The 19,676-nt window shown below is 35.1% G+C and overlaps 1 protein-coding gene across 4 annotated transcripts in view; it reads right to left on the bottom strand.

Moving 5' to 3' along the window:
- MALRD1 (MAM and LDL receptor class A domain containing 1) overlaps positions 1-19,676 on the bottom strand; it is a 208,446-nt gene that overhangs the window by 10,093 nt on the left and 178,677 nt on the right. For all 4 annotated transcript variants that reach the window (XM_085227299.1, XM_085227300.1, XM_085227298.1 and 1 more), the window contains 2 exons: positions 3,690-3,772; positions 3,506-3,596 (listed from right to left, as the gene is read on the bottom strand). In XM_085227299.1, the coding sequence (XP_085083425.1) occupies positions 3,506-3,596; positions 3,690-3,772 (174 nt within the window). The remainder of the gene's footprint in view (positions 1-3,505; positions 3,597-3,689; positions 3,773-19,676) is intronic.

Here is a 19,676-nt window from a genome sequence, read left to right on the forward strand (position 1 = left end):
AACGCAACCCTGGAAGTCTAAAAGAAAACACAAGTCTCTGCAATGAAAATGATCTGTAGGAAAGTATCATGTGCACAATTATTGCTTTTAGTTCATCAAATTCCATAAGAAAAAGAAAGAAAAGAAAAGAAAAGAAAAGAAAAGAAAAGAGAAGAAAAGAGAAGAAAAGAGAAGAAAAGAGAAGAGAAGAGAAGGAAGAGAAGGGAAGGGAAGGGAAGGGAAGGGAAGGGAAGGGAAGGGAAAGGGAAGGGAAGGGAAGGGAAGGGAAGGGAAGGGAAGGGAAGGGGAAGGAAGGAAGGGAAGGGAAGGGAAGGGAAGGGAAGGGAAGGGAAGGGAAGGGAAGAGAAGAGAAGAGAAGAGAAGAGAAGAGAAGAGAAGAGAAGAGAAGAGAAGAGAAGAGAAGAGAAGAGAAGAGAAGAGAAGAGAAGAGAAGAGAAGAGAAGAGGGAAAGAGAAGAGAAGAGAAGAGAAGAGAAGAGAAGAGAAGAGAAGAGAAGAAAGAAAAGAAAAGAAAGAAAAGAAAGAAAAGAAGAGAAGAAAGAGAAAAGAAAAGAAAAGAAAAGAAAAGAAAAGAAAAGAAAAGAAAAGAAAAGAAAAGAAAAGAAAAGAAAAGAAAAGAAAAGAAATCAGGAGTTAAATCTCATGCCTTTATGTGGTGCTGTCACATTGTACATTTTACAGACTTATGCAAACACTAGTCACTTCTTATTCTCAAGCTTTATCTCAAATATCCAAACTACAGTATTATAACATTGGTTAATTTTGAGCTGATTAGTCATTGCTGCTTACTCATTAAGGAGGTAAGGCATAAATTGCATTAATTTACTGCTATGCTTCCAGCCAAAGATTTTTATATCCCAACCATACTGGTTACCAAGTATGTGAAGACAAAGAGAAAAACTTGAATTTCTGTTATCAAAGTTTCAGATTTCAATGTTTTCACAAGTTCAAAATTTCAGTGAAATTGACGCTCGGTAGTTAGATTATTCCTTGATGATGCCTACAAAATGCATTCAAACTAACATGTTAAGTCAACTATGATTAAAAACAATGAAAGTACAAATGTATATTCTGTGCCATGTGTTAAGAAATTTGATAGTATTAGTCAGTTCGTAATAGAAAAACCTCAGAGCTGCAAAAATCTCCAGCATTATACTTCCGGTAGCTCGAGTGAAAACAAATCAAGACCAGAATGAGTAAACTGTCTAATGTAACTATCCAATCTGCTACGAGATATGGTTTAGTAGCTTAGTGGGTAATAATGGTGATAGGAGAATTGTTGGACTAAATGATCTAATAGATCCTTTCCAACCTTGTGATTCTATGATTCTAATCTGGTGTTGTTGTTTTTTTTCCACAGCTCTGACTCTCTTCATTTCAGAGGTGTCATAGTAAGAAGATTCTTATTCACCCCTGTTTTTCTTCATAACTAACAGGATGCCTAAGTGTTTGGCATATTGCATGATTAGTGTTCATGAATTAATATAAAAAATATCTCTAATGTATTTTAGTATATATACCTACAAGAAAGGAAAAAATATTCTTCAAATACAGATATGATAGGGGAAGAGAAGTGGAAGGCAGTGCAGTAGCCCTTAAGGAAATATTTGTGAAAGAAAAAGGTAAGTGTTTAGAACACAAGAGAAAGTAGCTTAAGAAAAATATTTTCATTTAAACACCATCAAACATTTTATTTAAAAAATATTAATTGAAATTACAAACAAATTTATACAGCTCTTGTGATACAACTTATCTTGCACTTTTGAGGTGCCTTTCTATGTATGTACTTCAGCAGATTGCGTAAATGGAAATGAGTTAAGCTTAAAGCTTCTGTGAAGTAAGATAAAGTAATGCTATTATTCCCACTTAACAGAAGGTGAAGCAGACATAAAGAAAGTAGGTGATGCTATGCACTCAATTAACAGTAGCACAACCACTAAATGTTCTTGCTTCAGCATTTTGCTTCTATGTCCATAGACAACTCTATCTGTCAGGGGTGGTATGCAGTGTTAGGAAAGGTGTCAGCAGCAATAACATCAGGGCAGATTGCACAGTTTAGTAGATAGTATTGGAGATAGCAACACCCCCAAAGTAAGAAAGGTCTATAGCAAAACAGAGGTTGAAAGGAAAAGAGACATCTCTGAAAATATGAGTTTTAGAGAAGAAAATGAAGAGTGAGGGAAATCGAACAACATGAGAGTGAACAAGGCAGTTCACTATAGGAATTCCTGAAAGGCAGGAAGTGACACTTGTTGCTGATGGAGAAGGATTGAGCAGCATAAGTAGAGAGATAGGCAGAGATGAAAATATAAGTGCTATAGGAAAATAAAAGAAAAACAGCAAAAAGATCCTAGGGAGAAAAGAACAAGTAGAAATTATCAGGGCAATGACACAAAGGGCTAAAAGATAAGAGATCTGTGAAATAACGCACTATCAACCTGGGGTAGGTCTTATAAAAATGAAATCAAATAATTGGATAAAGAAAGACCTTTAGTACTACTAGCAATGTTATCCAAAGCACTTGAAATATATTTTTAAATAAAACAGCACCAATTTTGCTGATTTCTTTCAATCAGTGAGGATGATTTTATGTAGGAGGGTGTTAGAAGACAATGTCCTTTCTGTTTGCATAGTACTGATAGCAAGTTGGAAGAAAGATGCATTTGGGGGAAAAAAGCCACCATCCAGAGCACTCATTCATTACATGCAAGACCAGTACTTATACCGCAAGCCGAGAGTCTGTACTGGAGTGATCCTACTGGAAGCCAGCAGTATCAGACAATGGGTGTGAGACGAAGAGGCAGAGTGAAGAAGTGAAAGGAATAGACATGGTGTCAAAATAAACACTGATTAAGAGGACTAATACAAAATCAAACAGGAAGCCAGATTGTCAGTGTGTCTAGGTACTAAAGAAGAGGACGCAAACAGTATGATTTGTGGAAATCTTCATGTGATTCTGCAGTTTTACAGCTTGATTTTTTTTCCCCAATTTATTGAAGATTTTTTTAATGAAAAACGCCAATCTTTCAAAGTGGGAAGAAAGCCCTGCTCTTATGCCATCCAGGTGTCACAGGTAAGAGTAAGTTCTCAGATGTGTGTAAATATTGAAATAATTTAAGGCAAAACTGTTCTCAAGGGAAATGGTCCTCAGTAGCTTCAGAAAAAGCTGTCAACCTGCCTTTAATAAACTAATTTGGCCTCAGAGATTTAAAGAAACCACAGATACATCATGTTTTTCACATTTAACCATCTCGTACAAAAGCAGAGCTACTGCTATTAAGCTGGATGAAGTTTACAATTTAATCATATGAAGTTGAATCAAAATACTCTGAAAGTCATGCCATAACTCATTTTTAGTGGACTGGGGTCCACTAAGATCAGAACTAGAATGTCGAAAAGCTAGACTGAAGGGGGATTTAAATGTTGAAACCAAGGAGACTGGGCAGTTAGCCATTGCTTTGTGCCACACTTGTGCCTGCCTTATACAAAATAAAAGTTTCACTTACATTTTGTGCTCTTTCTTCTTTGACAGGAAACATAAGGCACCAACTGCAATTTTAATCAGCAAGAAACTGATCCCCAACCCAATCCAAATATCTGCAAAATCAGAGCAATCAGACAGTTATAAGAAAAAAGGAAATACTGAAAGGATGAATAGAAAGATATTTCTTTTTTCCAGACCCATCCCACCATTTCGAAGGAGACTTGAAGTGAGAGATTGAAGAGGCTTAGCACTTATGTGACAACGGTTTCCCTTCCATTCTTTTCCACATCTGTGAATAAAAAAAATATATATATATCAGAAAAGATGAGAAGCAAGGATCATAAACTATGGCAAGCACACGTATTTTTGCCACTGATCAAAGCTCAACTAGGAATTTAGGTTAGAAATACATAAAATAAATAATCCCTCTTCTAATAAAAAACAAAACAAAACAAAAACAAGCAAAAACAACTGTAGAAACTTATAAAAATTCAAAGATTAGATAGATTTGGCTTTCTTGTCCATCTTGGCATAGTATTGTTATCTTCATGGCAAAAGATAGGTGGCTCATTTCCCTGCTCATTTACCTTTTATCTCTCTATACTCTATGTGTATTCTAAATAAATTTCTGAACTGGGTATCCGGTATGCTGGTATAGAGAAAGATACACAATTAGAAATGAGATAGAAATCTCTTCACCTCTCATGTATCTTTTTTTTTTTTTTATTGTTTATCAATTTCCTTACAAAAATGACACTCTTTAAAAAATATTTATTCAAAACCAAAGTACTGCATACTAAATTTGCAGTTCACTCCACGTACAATCTTGACTTGAAGGAGCCAAAATTCAAATTATTTAATAGAAGCTTTACAGTTATTGCTTAATAGTTGATCACAGTGCCCATATGTGTACCATTTATTGATTTATTTGTCTAAACTTCTGGCTACCAGCATTTGTTGCAGTATTCACTATCAGAGAAAAGAAACCTTGGAGACCAAATCTTAGTTGCCCATGGGGAAATCTGTGATCATTTGGAGTGCCTCACACTATCCATCTGGGTACTCCAGGGAGTCACAAGTGGCAGTAGACACTTATACAGCCCAAATCAAGACTAGTGTAAAAGGAAATTTACTCTGTAAAGGTAGAAGTACTTCACACAGTAGATGACAACTAAATATAAGGCTCCTCATTTGATAAGCTGAACCCCACTGTGAGTGTCTCACTGGAATGACTCCTACCAGCTTTTAAATTATCTGAGTAACTGGTGTTATTTTTTTAAAAAGAGCATCAGAAGGCAGTGATGGCAGCAATCCAGTTCCAGTCCTACTATTGTTGCACAAATAGAAATTAATTTCAGTTCTCATAACTTTTTACACATTCACAAACAATTAATTCCGGAGAATCTTACATTAAACTGCTTTCTTACTGTAATAACAACAATTTTTTTTGTAGTCATCAACTTTTGTGATGCAACTTCTACTTCGTAACTGTGAGCTCATCTCATACTCTCCCAGAATTTAATCTTTACATTAAAGTTGTTTTATCTGAACACATGTGACAGAACACCAAGCTATTTGTAGCAAGATAGCACAAGGTGCTGCCTATGTGTCATATCCCAGCAGCTGCACTGAGTTAAATTAGGCACTCTGGAGAGAGAGGAGTATTTTACTTTCCTGCATGTGTTCAGATAAGTGTAGAGAGAGGCCAATTAGGATGATAGAAGCAGTAAGCATCTGTTTGCAGTCTCAGTAACATTTCAGAGTAATCAGGGCTTGTCAGAAAACAAATCTGTATCCTAATCTCAGGAATGAGTGGAGGAAGATGACTTCACCAAAGACCAAAAGAAACCGATGTGGGATTTGTTGTAACTCAGGGGGCCCTTGAAAAATGGTGGGTGGAGAACATGCTATGTGGAAAGTACCAGTTCTATTTGGTCAGAATGAGCAGAGAGATTGATTTAATCCATTTCTTGCCACAGACTTGAATTTTCTCTGGTTAAGGAGTTACTTTTTTCAAGGTTAATAAATGGTATACTAATGAAACGAAGCTTAGAGACTGGAGTAGTATCTTCTGACATGCTCATTTTAAAGAAAAAGTGGCACAATTTCAGCTGACAGCTCATGATGAGCTGCAGACTGTATTCAGAGCTGTATTCAGTGACTGAAAATACCTGGTCCCCTTGGTCTTCCTTTTTCTTCAGAATATTACAAAAATCATGTAATCCATAATAACCTGTTCTTTTACGTGGACTGATGATTTTATACAAATGTGAAATTGCTCTTGGGCTCATACCAAGCCCTGTGGATCCATGTAGAAACACTGCAATCTAATGGTAATCACCCATCAAAATCATTTTCTGATTGCTCTCAATTGTATAATTTCTTTTCTCCCCATTTGCCAGATTTTTTGTTGAGCTAGATATGCTTTTAACCCAAATTGCTCTTTCTTGACTGTCACTGCAGAACTTACTTGCCTGTAAAAGGAAGAAAGAGAAAACAGATTTGCAGCTGTGCATAAGCACTACTCAGACTTGGTAAGAGAAGTGCCATCTGCTGCTCCACAACCAGTGGGGCATGACACACCTCAGAGCTGCAGAAACTTATTTCTTATAAAGCAGATGTGTGTACTGGTAAGAGAATGGGAAAACCACCCATAACTACTTTCATATCTTGTAATGTTTACATTTAATGATGAAATATCTCCATGCATTCATTCTATCTGCATTTGAATTATGGATGAATATTAGGTACCTTTTAGTCTGTTAGGAAATTAGTTCATCTTCTTATATATTCAACTACCAACTTAGATTGGTCACATATTCTCCAAATCCTTGAATCCTATCCTAATTGTTTGATATTTCATGACACACACTAATTAGGAAACTGATGTCAGATATCACTGGATAATTTTGGTCACTGAAATGGTTTTTCACTATGATCTACCAGATTGTTACTGCAAATAACACCTCTATTACTTATCAAAAAGGGGAAAAAAAAAAAAAAAAAAAAAAAAAAAGATTAATGTGAGGGAAAGATAGAATCTCAAAAAACTTGGTAATTTAGACAAGTTCAAAACCAAATAGGGGGGGAAAACTACTGAAAGACATGAAGCATGAGAAGTTTTTATAGAGGGAGTTAGGAGGCTAGGAAAAAAAGATGACAATAGTAAAGACAACACAGCTAATCCTCAAAGACAAGGATAGAAAAGGAATGCTAAAGAACAAAAAAATCTGAAAAGTGAAGATATTGCTTGGTTAAGATTTCCCACTTGTATATTCACAGATAGTTTTATTTGCTTATCTTTATCTCCGGAATAGGAACTTAATCATTACTCCTAAGGTAAAATATAAAGTTATCAGAACAACCCTGATTCTAATTTGGAGAACCATAAAAGTCTTTCTAAAAATTGGCCCTTCCTTGCCTACTAAATGCCATTTTTTCTCTCTCTCTCTCTCTCTCAAAAACAAAACAAAACAAAACAAAACAAAAAAACCGAGTTACAGCTTGCTGAGAGGCATGTAACTTTCAATAAAGCTGCAAAAAATAAAAAAAAAAAAAGCAAAAACTGATTGCTCATTAACAAGTTGATACAAGTACTACCTCTGGCTTCTTCTGAAGCCAAGTGTTTCCATACACAGCATAGGGGAGAACTTGTCTTAAATATCCAAAACAAGATTGTTTTCCAGATGTTTTATGATATTTTTATCATTTTATAGTATCTTACACTGTAGAAAATCTAGTTGACTGCTGTAATATCTGTAGTAGAACTAACGAGGGGAGAAAATAGAACAAGATATTTAATGGTATTAGAATCTGCTAATAACTCAGATTAGAGAAGATAACTGTTCTGTATTCAGAATTTAAAATAAAATATAAATAATTCTAAATAGACCACTCCAATTATTCCGCTGCAGAGAGTCAAAATGAATAAATACTATGGGTGTTGCCTTACGCGGGATAATAGATTTAGGTAAGAAATCCAGAAGACTATTTTACATGTCATCAAATAATACATATATCATTTTATCATTTGCCTATCATCTCTGCTATGCAATGGTTAGATAACAATAGCAGTTCCTGGCTGAGCTGAATCTGAGACAGGGAGAACAGAAGAAAAAAAATATTTGATGAACTTCTCTACAATGTTGGCTTCTGATGTCAAAAGACAGTGCAGGGCTGAAGGTAATCTTCATTTCACACAGCCACTGAACTCTCAAAATCACTGCAGACAATAATACTAGTGCTAATATTAGCAATAATGCTTTTTTTTTTAATTATTACAGTGATGAAAATGCAGTGATGTGAATTTTTACATTCTCAAAACAAAACCCACAAGTAAAGAAAAAAATAAAAACATCATGAAAAAAAAAGATGAGAAATGTAAATTTCAAACTGAACATTATATTACTTTATAGTATTTTTGAGGGAATGGAACAGATTCTTTTAGCTGTTTTTACTGAGGGCACAGAGGATATTTTTTTGTGCTTTTGTGGTCATATTAGTACAGTCTCAACACCCAGATTTAGGCCTCTGGCTGGTGCTGTAAAACAGTGAATAACAGAAATAATACCATACAGTTATATGTGAAATGAAGTCTAACTTCAACTTTGTGCTGTTTAGTCCTTGGCATATGCAATCCTGAAGTGAACTTTAATTATTCTAACAGCTCCAGGTAGGTCAAACCAGCCTGTGGCTCAAATCCAAGAGATGGCTCGCTTGAAGTCTAGTTAATGAAGGAGAACACTCTTAATTACCTACCCACTGCTGTGCATGGACTGTATTTACAGTGCTTTACATTCAGTTGGGAGGCAAATAAGTTCCTTCCTCAAAGTCACTATTATATTCCTTTCTGATGGGAGCGGTAGAGATACATGGGTGCTGATGCTGATGGAAAGACCTTACAGAGCACAGATCAACCATGTCTTCTGGGCAATGTGCTAAATCTTCATTAGCAGGTTAATGCCAGTTTTAAAGTAGTTCCTTAATAATCCTTTTCAGATATTTTACTTTTAAGACAGACAATTCAGAAAAGGCTTTGAATTTATCTCCTGAGCCATGAACCTTAAATTCCATATTATTTATGTAAAATTAATTTCACTGGACTAATTAGATCTTGACTAATTAGCAGCAGCACATTTTACATGAGTCTTAAGCTCATCTGAAGCACTGAGATTGCCATTGTGATCCGTTCAGACAGGAGGTTCCCTCATAGTTGAAGCAGGAGGAGCAAAAAGACAGATGAAATAGCACTTGAATCCTTCCATCCCAGTGCACATCCTAATCTATCCTGCCTGACAAAACGTCTTCTCCTATTAGTGAGTTCCTACAGGAAAGTCTCCCTGCACGGAGAATGGTAACCTTACAAATTTTCTTCTAGGAATTCCAACCCATTATTTCTTAATATGCGTATTGGTAATACAGATGAGTGAACATTGCTTGTGTTGCAGAGCTTTGTGTCTGAGGTTACAGATCATTTCACTCAAAACAACAGATAAAAAACAAACAAGTTGTTTGTTCTTTTTGATGTTCATTCAAGGCAGGTTTAATTTACAATAACATGTCTGGTTGATACACTGCTGCGTTTCAGAAAATCAAACTTTATGCTATGTTAATGATAGCATATGCAAGCCTCCAAATAAATACAGATGTTTTCTTGATTGCTCATTTTCATCTGTTCCTTTGCTTGTGCAATTATTTCCTTTAGTCTGTGATAGATAAAAGGTCTATCATTGTAGCCTATCAGTATTACATATGGCTCTTGGATAGAGACAGTAGGCAATAGGGAATTGATTCCATGACCTCTGAGAGCAAGTATGAACATAGCTCCTTGTTAACTTGGGAAAAAAGAATTCCAAAAGCTGCATTTTCAAAGAAGATTTTGATGCTTATGAAAAACTAAATGGTGAAAACTTTTTCTCTTTTGTTGTTGTAGTTTGCCTTTTTTCCCCAACAGTAGTAATTACTAACATTTCATAATGACTAAGATTGTTCAGTAAATTCAGAATGATCAACATCCACTCATCTAATCACTTAATGCCTGGAATTAGCAGAATGTAAATTAAGGCAGTAAAATATGGATTAATACAGTCATATTTCTCTCTACAATAAAATTAGTATGACTCCTTATTTTAGGAGTATTCTCCAGATATTGTGCTTACTTACAAATCTGTCACAAAATGCATCAAGTCCATGTCTTCTGAGTGAACCCAGATTTCCCATTGTTAAGGTCTATAGCACACTACATGGGAATCATTACACATAAGAGTGCTGTCATTACTGTCATTATTCAGGATCTACGTCATACCTGTTGGAGTGCAACCTGCTCCAGGAAAGGGAGCAGAACATAAAGAAAGAAAAAAAAAAAGAAAAAACCCTTAGTTCTTTGCAGAAAATAGACTTTATGTCCCTCTGTTATATCAGTGTAAAAGGAGATTTTCTGTTCTCTACCTTTGCAGTCAACATTTTACAATATAAGATTCACTAGATGTTTATGAGTATGATGAAAACAGCAACTCCTCATTCCATTATAAAATAAATAGAAATAAAAAAATAATCATATTATCTCATCAGTCTTTAATGCCGAACATAATATTTCAATACCAAATGTTTTGTGAATGGCCTCAGAAGATTTCATACTTATGATGAATGTAGCCTTTTGCCTGATGTGTAAAGCTGGAATAAGGAAACAGATTGTTCCCTCTCTGTGGTTGAATTCACAGGGGGAAAACCAAAAACTTCTGCTTTTTGGAAAAAACATCTGAAGTGGATGGTAACTTTGAATGTCAAGAACTTCAGATCATGCATTCAAATACCGCAGCTAGCAAGGAGTCCATAGAATCACAGAATCACAGAATGGCCAGGGTTGGAAGGGAACTCAAGGATCATGAATCGCCAATCCCCCTGCCACATGCAGGGCCACCAACTTCCCCTTTTAATACTAGACCGGAGTCCAGAGAATAACAAACTCAGGTATGAAAAATTATGTCTCTGTACAAACTTTGCTACTTCGTAAATGGTGGAGATGGCAGAGGAAGTAAACATTAAGATGACTATGAGTTATCAACACTATGTAACCTTGGGGTGAGGACCGGGGGGGTGGACCTAAGCAGTACAAGCTGTAGTGTGTAAAGGCACATTAACCCACAGGGAGGGAACTAGACATTCTCTGAAATACTGTGTGCAGTTCTGCTCACTCCTCTTCAAAAAGATGAATGCCAAGAACTACTAAGCAGAGCAGAAAAACAGAAAGTCTTGCATGAGGATTCTGAAAGGTTTTAGCTTGTTTAGTCCACTGAAAGAACAGCAAAACACATATGGCTTTTCTCTAGAAACAATTAGGAGGATAAACAACAGAGCTATTGAGGAGCTATTCAGGTTATTGAAGGATACTTGCACACACACAAATGTTTATAAGCTAGCTGTGAAAAAAATATATGGATAAATTATTAGAAAGCATTGAAACAGAGAAGAAGGGCCCTTATCCATCTCAGAAGAGCCAGCCATCAAACTGATTTCCTCTGTACTTGGTGCCATGTACCTACAAGAACATCAGGTGCTGAAAACTCATGGTAACACAGCATGGTGGAGAGGAATATGCAAGCCAAGAATTTTTCATAATTAGTCATAAAATGAAGCTAATTGAACTTATTAACTGCATTATGTTATGTAGTTGTACGTGGTCACAAAGTCCTTGATTTGCTGACCCATATATACAGTTCTATCATGAAAATTGCTAAATTCATAGTTGATAAATACAGAAGTATTAACTTAGAGCAAAATAATATGAGGTATAGACAGATTCTAAATAAAATGTTAGTCTAAGAAAAAAATTGGGAATTACTTTAGGTTATTCAATGAAAGTAAGTGTTCAATTTGTAGCATAAAGCATACACTGTGCATAAAGAATAAGATAGAAGATATTAGAGATTATAGTAATTAAAATCATGTGACAGAGACTGACAAGATCAATTTTAATTTATATAGAAGATGAGTGGGAGCAGATATGCTAGTGTAAACAAAATGATATATGGTAGATGGAGGAAAAATTGCATGTTGCTGTCTATCTTTTAGAACATTCAATCAAAGTGAAAGGAAATAAATCTTAAACTAATAATAAGGAAGCTATTTGCCACATAGTGCCTGCCACAAGGACCTGGCAGAGTCCTTGACACAATAAGTCTTAGAAGCCAAGAACTTAATGATATGTACTAGAGACAACTCCTTAAAACAGAGAACAAAAACCTTTAGGGATTACAGAGCTTTAAGTTCTTACAGATAGTAATTTAGAAGGAAATTATTATACTGGCATCATCATTTTCTACATGTATCTTCTTGCTTTTTCACTCCTAGGGTGTGCTGTCAGCTACTCCCAGGTCTGCAGTGTGATATACTGCAATTGTTCATTGCTCTTACAGCCACAATGAGAGGCTTTAATTACAGTCTATGTTGAATTAGAAAAGGTACCTGTTAGAAGGAAGGACTTGGCAACTGTATCTAATTACTTTTTATACAGATATACAATGAAACCATTGTGAGCAATTTGAAAGGTTTCCAGAAGAACCTAATTTTTCTAACATTAATCTCCTGAAAAAGGAGGAATCCAGAGACAGTCTAGATAAGAAAGACTTTGAAATGGAGAGACATTTCACTACAAAAGTGTCAAGACAGGCAGTTGAGATTAAATAGGTGTGTTTGGCTGTTACGTAGGTAGCCAAGAACAGCACCTTCACGCTTGCTGTTAAATGCTTAAATAAAAAACAAACAAACAAGGTATGAAGTAAAATAGGAGCACGAGGGTGAGCTTTGTGTCACAGAAAATGACCTTCTGCTATGTTCAAGCAAACAATTTATCAAAGATGGAAGGATAAATACTTCCTCTAGCTTCAGTCATTTTAAATAAAGATGACTGGAATAATTTGGAGCAAATACTTCTTCACTGAAATTTGTAGTCACATCAAAACCTGGTATTTCACAGAGTTTGAATTTAATTTTTAAAGAAATTCTACCAGTGTCTGAAACCTGCAGGATTTCTTATTAGTTTCCTTTTTTGGTTCTACCTAAAAACTTCAGAATAAGCCCTTGTTTTGAGATTATTCAACTAATAATTAGATTGATTTAAAATACAAATCACTTTATGGTAGTCTTGTACAAGAAACAATTTTTCAGAATATTTTATCTTATCATAAGGAAATACAGGCCTATCTACAAACTATTTTCTGTGTCATTTCCTTCTGTAGGTTTACTCTTCAATAAAACAGTCCTCAGAATTCATTGAGGGGTGGTATGTGGCATGTGCTCTATTTAACGATACAGATTCATTCAGCTGCAGCAAAGAAATATGTACTCACAGCAGATGGCCAGACCTTAAATTCACTATTTCAAACCATTTTACTCATTTTAATGCTACCTTTTCCAACTTAATGAGATACTAGCTTTATGGTTATGTTATTTAGAAAATAACACTGAAGCCCAGTAAGAAAAGAAATAAAATACTGAGGAAAGTAGTTGGTGTAGATTCAACAGAGAAATCATTACCCATCTAGCTAGCCATTAAAAAAAAAAAAAAGCAACAAAACTCTTCAAATTTCTTCAAGAAAAGCAAAAACGAAACTCATTAACACCAACTACCAAAACAAACAAACAAAAACCCCACAACTAAACAAAACGACTTTTTTAAAAATAGATGATTGTTTTTAAGTGATTTTTCAATTGAACTTTATCTAGGACAAGAGCAATATTTCAAGCCAGATCTACTTTAAGGACAAACCATCAGAAAGCAATTTGTTGAATTTTGATGCTGACATGAGATATTGACACAACAGGAAAGAAATATCTTGAAAGAATTCTGTGAATTCATTGACCACTGAACATGTGAGATCAGAGTTCTAATAATGACTCAGTCGTAAATAAGTGTCAGTCCACTGAATTTAAATCTGTACCTGCATTTGCAAAAAAAAAAAAGGCTAACAGAATATTGCCTATAAAAACAAAACAAAACAAAAACAAAACAAAAAAACCCCAAAACTTGTCGTTTTTAGAGAGAATGAAAAAAAAAAAGCCATATTCATTTTGTGAACTAGAATTGAAAGGTAAGATACTGGGAATGCAGAGCTGGCACCTTTCTGAACGAGGAAACTTTGGTGTAGGTACACCAAATGATATGCCTACCACAGAGACATTTCATCAATAGAAAGGCATTTATTACCATTTACAGTATGAAAGGAATCTACTCAAGAAGTCTGTGTCAGTACTGAGGTATCTAAAATGTTGCAGCAATGTAAAAAAGCTCAATGAATAGCCTTATCTTAAATCAGTTAACAGCAAAACAAAAGTGCTTTATACCAGTCTTGTATATACCAGACTATACCAGGCTGTCCATCTTGTCTTCAATTCTTGCTTCACAGTTCTTTTTCCTCCCCGTTCTTTTATTTAGAGGTGTGGGGGGGGTCCAAATTTACTCGCTTATCCTTTGTTGGCTCTCTTGTATTTTTCTGTTTCTCTTCTATTCTTTCCCTACTCTTTATCCTCTTCATCCCTTTCCCTACCTCTATATCCCTTTTACTACTCCTGAAACATACACTAGGATGTTAGATTTCCTCTTGAAGTACTCTCAAAGGAGAGGAAGAGGATGAGAGAAAGAAAGGGAAAGGACAGAGAGATAAAGAAACAAATGTCAGAATTGAATCCCACCACTCTTTACATACTTTTCTATCCGACATAGCCATATCTACAGTTTCCAGAGGATTAAATAAATACTCAGGAATGACCTAACAGAAAGCTTGATGTGTCTGTATTTGCAGCAGGTAGCAAAATTCATTTGCTTTCAGAAATTGCATTGATTTCATATTTAGGTAAAAGCAGAAAAACTGTAAAAGAAATAATGCAATAAAGTATGACAAATACAACTAATTTTAAAATAGACCTGTTAGTATTGCAGTGAAAAGCTTTTTGCTTAAATGCTCCATTGATGCATATCAGAAGAAAATATAATAAAAATCTGAATATATTTACAGTAGGTGGCTTTTTTCCTCACATACCGTTCTTTTCCTGCTTTGTTTTCACTTTTTTTTTTTTTTTTTGTATGTGTCTTCTTATTCTCTTTTATTGAACTCTGACTATAATAAGTAGAGACTACTTTTTTACGAACACTATATCTACAGAGGTCTTTCTGAAAGTAATACATCCCGTTTATTTCCATGGAAATGACAGCCAATACAAAGAGCACAATAACACTACTGGATAGAGAAAATTATCAGCTACAAAACACTATTTTTCAACAAAGTCATCACCATTAGGTGTGCATTTTTACCAGCTATGAACAAGAATCTGTATGTAACACTTGTAAAAGTCTGCACCAACAGAAGTGATCCACTGTTGTCACTGCTGAAATGCACCACCCACTGTGCTCACATCCACTGTTTGGCCTCCATAAACGTTCTGCAAGCCTCAATTAATGTCAATGTATGCAATTATTTTCTGCATGGAGGAATTCAATTCCACCCCTTTGCTCCATCTGCATTCCCATGTCTGACTCCATTCTGTCATACTGCCTCTCCGCTGTCATCTGCCACATGACAACAACAGGTAATTGGGTTTTTGTGGGAAGGTTCCACCTCTACTGACTATACCACCAACACACACCTCTGATTTTGTTGGCCAAAGTAATAAAATAGGAAATATTACTTTTGGAGAGGCCCAAGTAGTTATGGAACAAATAATAGGTATTCATAATAAAGTCAATTCACATATCTTTTTTACTGATGTTTACTTTTTACATATCTTTCATATACATGAATTTCCAATTTCCTTGTTAAATCATTACTTAAATAAAAAGGGCAAGCAATGATTGTTTTTTTTTTTTTTTTTTGTCATTATGAAGTCACATATTTAGTGCAATTAACAATAAGAAAAAGATAATTTTTGATCCTTCCCATCTCCCCCCACTATCATCTTTCCTGTACTGGTGTGTTCTTTTTAACAGTCTGTTTTAACCAGTCTGCCAACTCAGGCTATTGCTCCTACCAGGTGGATTGTAGTATATATTAGAGATTATAAATCATTTTGTCATTCTCGGACAGTCATAAATTTAACTGCTTAGATAGGAGACATCAGAACACAATAACATCTACTGCTGCTGCTTCTCATTGTTGTATAAGTATAGTACACAAGTACAGGCAAAGATTGTATCAATACCTACAGATACATTCTTTAAAAATTTTATTTTGAATTTTAAATGTATAGTGATAAGAGACCTAATTCAAAAAGCCACAAAAGTTCTATTTTGCTTACCCTCTGCCTAATATAGATAGTGGTTTACACTCTGTTTGAATAATTTCTCAGAAAAGGCTTAAATTCAGTAAAAAGTTCAATGTGCAAATGTGATCCAAGCAAAAAAATAATGGTGAGACTCATAATAAAAATGAATTCCCCAGAAGCATGCAGAATTAAATCTCTAGCTTCATTCTAACAAGTTAAAATTATGAAATCTCCAGAGAAATGACCTTTGAACAATTTGTGAGAACCTAAGACACTTTAGATGCAATAAAAATAATTTCCTCATAACCTTTCTCCCAGCACCGCATTCCCTTTGTGTTGTTATGGTTACAGAGTCAAGACTTCAGAATTTAGCAGAGGCTAAAATTAAGGATTCCCATGCTTTTTCAATTCAAACCCTTGTGCATACATGTTCAGATTACAGTATCTAATTGGAAGATCAAGACTCCTCCAGACCTTCCTTCCAAATAAAAAAACTTTAATTCTGGTATTCAGTGCTTGCAATGAGATTATCATCATGGCATATAGCAGAGGCAATTTACCATGCCTAACAGAAGGAAAAAATATTGACATTACGAGTAGCTGAATCTTCTCTATTGTTATCAGTGCTCAAATCTTCAAACTTAACTGAATACTAGTCTATCTGTTGACATTAAGAGAAATTTGAACTCCTGGCATATTCTTGAAACTTTCACTGTGGAAAATAGATAGTTCAAAATCTGGCTCATTTACTTGAATTTAATAAAGGACTGAATGGGTTATTTCAACTCATATACTTGGCACTCTGATAAAACAAAAGTCTTCCAGTGGTCTTCAGTAGATACTATTTTTAGTAATACATATTGAGCAACAGCTAATAATAGAACTTCTAACAGCTTATTCATTCCATAAACTCTTGTTTGCAGCCAAGAAATACGCTATAGAGATGAAGGATGGAGTTAATGCTGCTGCACAATGAATCACTGTGCTTATATGCTTATACATCCTTTATACTCCTTTAATATGTATCACTAGGCAGAATGAAAACCTAGTTAACCTGCACTGCTGGTAAACAGCTTGAACAGATGGAGGTAGAATCCAAAAATTTGAGAAGTCAACAAATTCTTTCTGTGTTCTGTTTTTCTCCAGATTGTCTTACGTCAGCTGTTGAGAAAATGTGGAAGTGAGCCATGACAAACATTCCATATTAATAAGGGACAGATTTACATTTTGTGAAGGCATGGTGTCAGTGCAGTAAGGCTCAGGATGAAATCTTTTATATAAGCTCAACAACTGAGTTCATTAATCCAATTTTTTTTTTCTCTGACTGCAAGGATATTGCAATTTTTAAAATCTATTTGAAATAAAAAGTGCAAATTATATCTCTATTGTTCTAGCAGATAACTTTTTTTTCCTACTCTATATCAAATATGATACAATGCCTTCCCTTTGATCTTAGTATCAATAACTGAAAAAAAAAATGATATCTTAATTTCACAAAAATATCAGTTAGAAATGTGTCTCATTAATGCACACTTTTTTTAACATTCATTGTAAATTAATTCATATTATATTCAAACATGATATATTTGAAAATGTATCCTTAAATATGACCTGAGTAAGCCATCTTAGATATTGTGTGTAAAAGGAGACTGAACTTATTTGAAAATGATAGTTTTCCATCCTTTGAAAGAGATTAAACATTGATGTTTTTTAGTAGATTTTTTTTTTGTAGATTTTCCTACTAGAAAGATTTTCTGATAGCAGTTCTTCTGAATGTTATGTCATTCTTCTTTTTCATGATCTACTTGATTATCTGTTTTACACAGTGGACCTGACCACTTTTTACATCCTTTCTCTTCATATTTCTGACTTTAGAGATCAGAAGTCTATGGTATCTCTTTTCACCCTCTAGGTTTCTCCTCAGTCATATTGAGGTCTCAAGTAAAACTTCAGAACTGATGGTGATGAAGTTACATCAAGATCTGGACTACTAAATCCCAGAAGATGTGGTGTGAGCACTAGGTATATCTACAAAACTGTGAATATAGAGAAGGCTAACACAAGGATGGTATGCTGACCATTCTTTTGATTTTATCACAGGGCCTGTGATACTCAACTTTCATACTGAGTGCTTGAGAATCTTAGCCCCTTTCTTTCCAAATGTAAATACGCAGATAGATTCTTTTCATTTTTATCTTAAATTACTTTAATCAGCCTGATTAGGTTTAGTTGAGCCATCTGAAGGAGTCAGTAAGTTGTTCTTTTCCTGGAAAAGACTGAGGGGGGCTTGGCTGGATAGGGAAGAACTGCACAAAGCTTCCATCCTGCAGTTCGTGCAGAAACTACTCTAAGGAAATAGAGAGATGAGGCCTCAGAGGTGACAAATGACTTCTCTGGGACCAGAAGAGAAGAAATAGAGCTTCTGATCATACATAAAGAGTCAAGGTTAACTGCAACAGAGACAAAAGGCCATATATGTGAGGACAAATTGGTAAGGTGACAGAAGTGATTAAACCCTTTTTATGTCTACTCTGTAACCATTAGTTACACTGCATTCTCCCTATTTAAATATGAGGGTTGCTTTACAAGTAATGCCTGCTATTTCATTGTGCTGCCCCATGACATCAGAGGTGGATATTGGTGGTATGGCCGTAGAGGTGGAATCTACCCATCAATATTCTGCTACATGTTGTTGCCGTGTGTGACAGACGGCAGCAAAGAGGCAGTCTGGCAGAATGGCATCTGACATGGAAGTCCATTATGTTGTATATAGCACTGATTATGAGAACATTTGATAAAGAGACAGATCTAATAACGCCTGGTTTTCTATGAGTTTATATCAATTCAGACAATAATATTGTTTTCTTTTCTTATCTTTTTAATTTTTCTTATCACATTTCTTATCACATTTCTTATCACATTTTCATGCTTTCCTTCATCTTCACCCTATTTCTTGGAGATCTTCTCTATAGGTCCCTTATAAAAGTTTGTAGCACTGGAAAAGAGTTAGTGTGGTGCCCCAAAGCAAATGAGTGTTATTTTTGCAAAAATTGTGGAGATATCACACCTTTGACATCTCTGCTTTCTCCATTAAGATTGGCCAAAACTGGCTTACAGACTAAATATTCATTTGGGTGCAAATAATTGTGTACAAAGGGAATAGCAGGGTGGTCACATTAACCTTGTTTTCTTAGGGTATCAGGATGAAAAATTTTTAAAAATAGGATTTCTCTTTTCTTTCTATAGTGTCCAATGTCCCTTAAGACTTGCATGTCCCAATAACAGTCTTAATAGACATTATTTTTTACATGTTATTGTGTCTGACAAGAATAAAGGATGGTTCACAGGTTATGTATTACAAGTCACAGACAGCAGCCTTGTGCCACAGCTGAATCTTCTCACAGGCATAAGTTTCTGCTACGTGAAAACACAATTTTAACACAGGAAGCTGTCAGTATACATGCTGGCATGGTCAGCCAGTTCCCAGGACTTTAGTGATTACCCTTCTTCCTCCCTTCTCCTTTCCTTCCTTCCCTCCCATCATCTCACTCTTACTGTGAATTAGTAATGTTAAAAATCTTGTAGTCAGACTCATCCCAGAAGTGGAAAGAAAACAATGCCTTTGTTGTTTTTTTTTCTTTTTTTGTTTTGTTTTTTAAACTTACCTCTTACATGGTAAGAAAGCAATGTATCATCAGTATTTACACTTCTCTGCTCATTGTCAATAATGTGCTACCTTCAATTTAATTTTCAGTTCATCAGACTGTGTACTTGCACCTTTATCATCTACACTTTATTTCAGTTATTAACAAAACATATTCCTCTTTTAGTTAAAGGTCTTACAAACGTTTTTAGATCACTAGAAGTTCTGCCAGTTCAGAAACACTCCTACATATCCCCAGAAGACAGATTTCACTCCTACACTTCCTGACCCTGAA

Source organism: Meleagris gallopavo, chromosome 6 (genome assembly GCF_905368555.1).
Source record: "Meleagris gallopavo chromosome 6, MGAL_WU_HG_1.1, whole genome shotgun sequence".
Classification (NCBI taxonomy): Eukaryota; Metazoa; Chordata; class Aves; order Galliformes; family Phasianidae; genus Meleagris; species Meleagris gallopavo.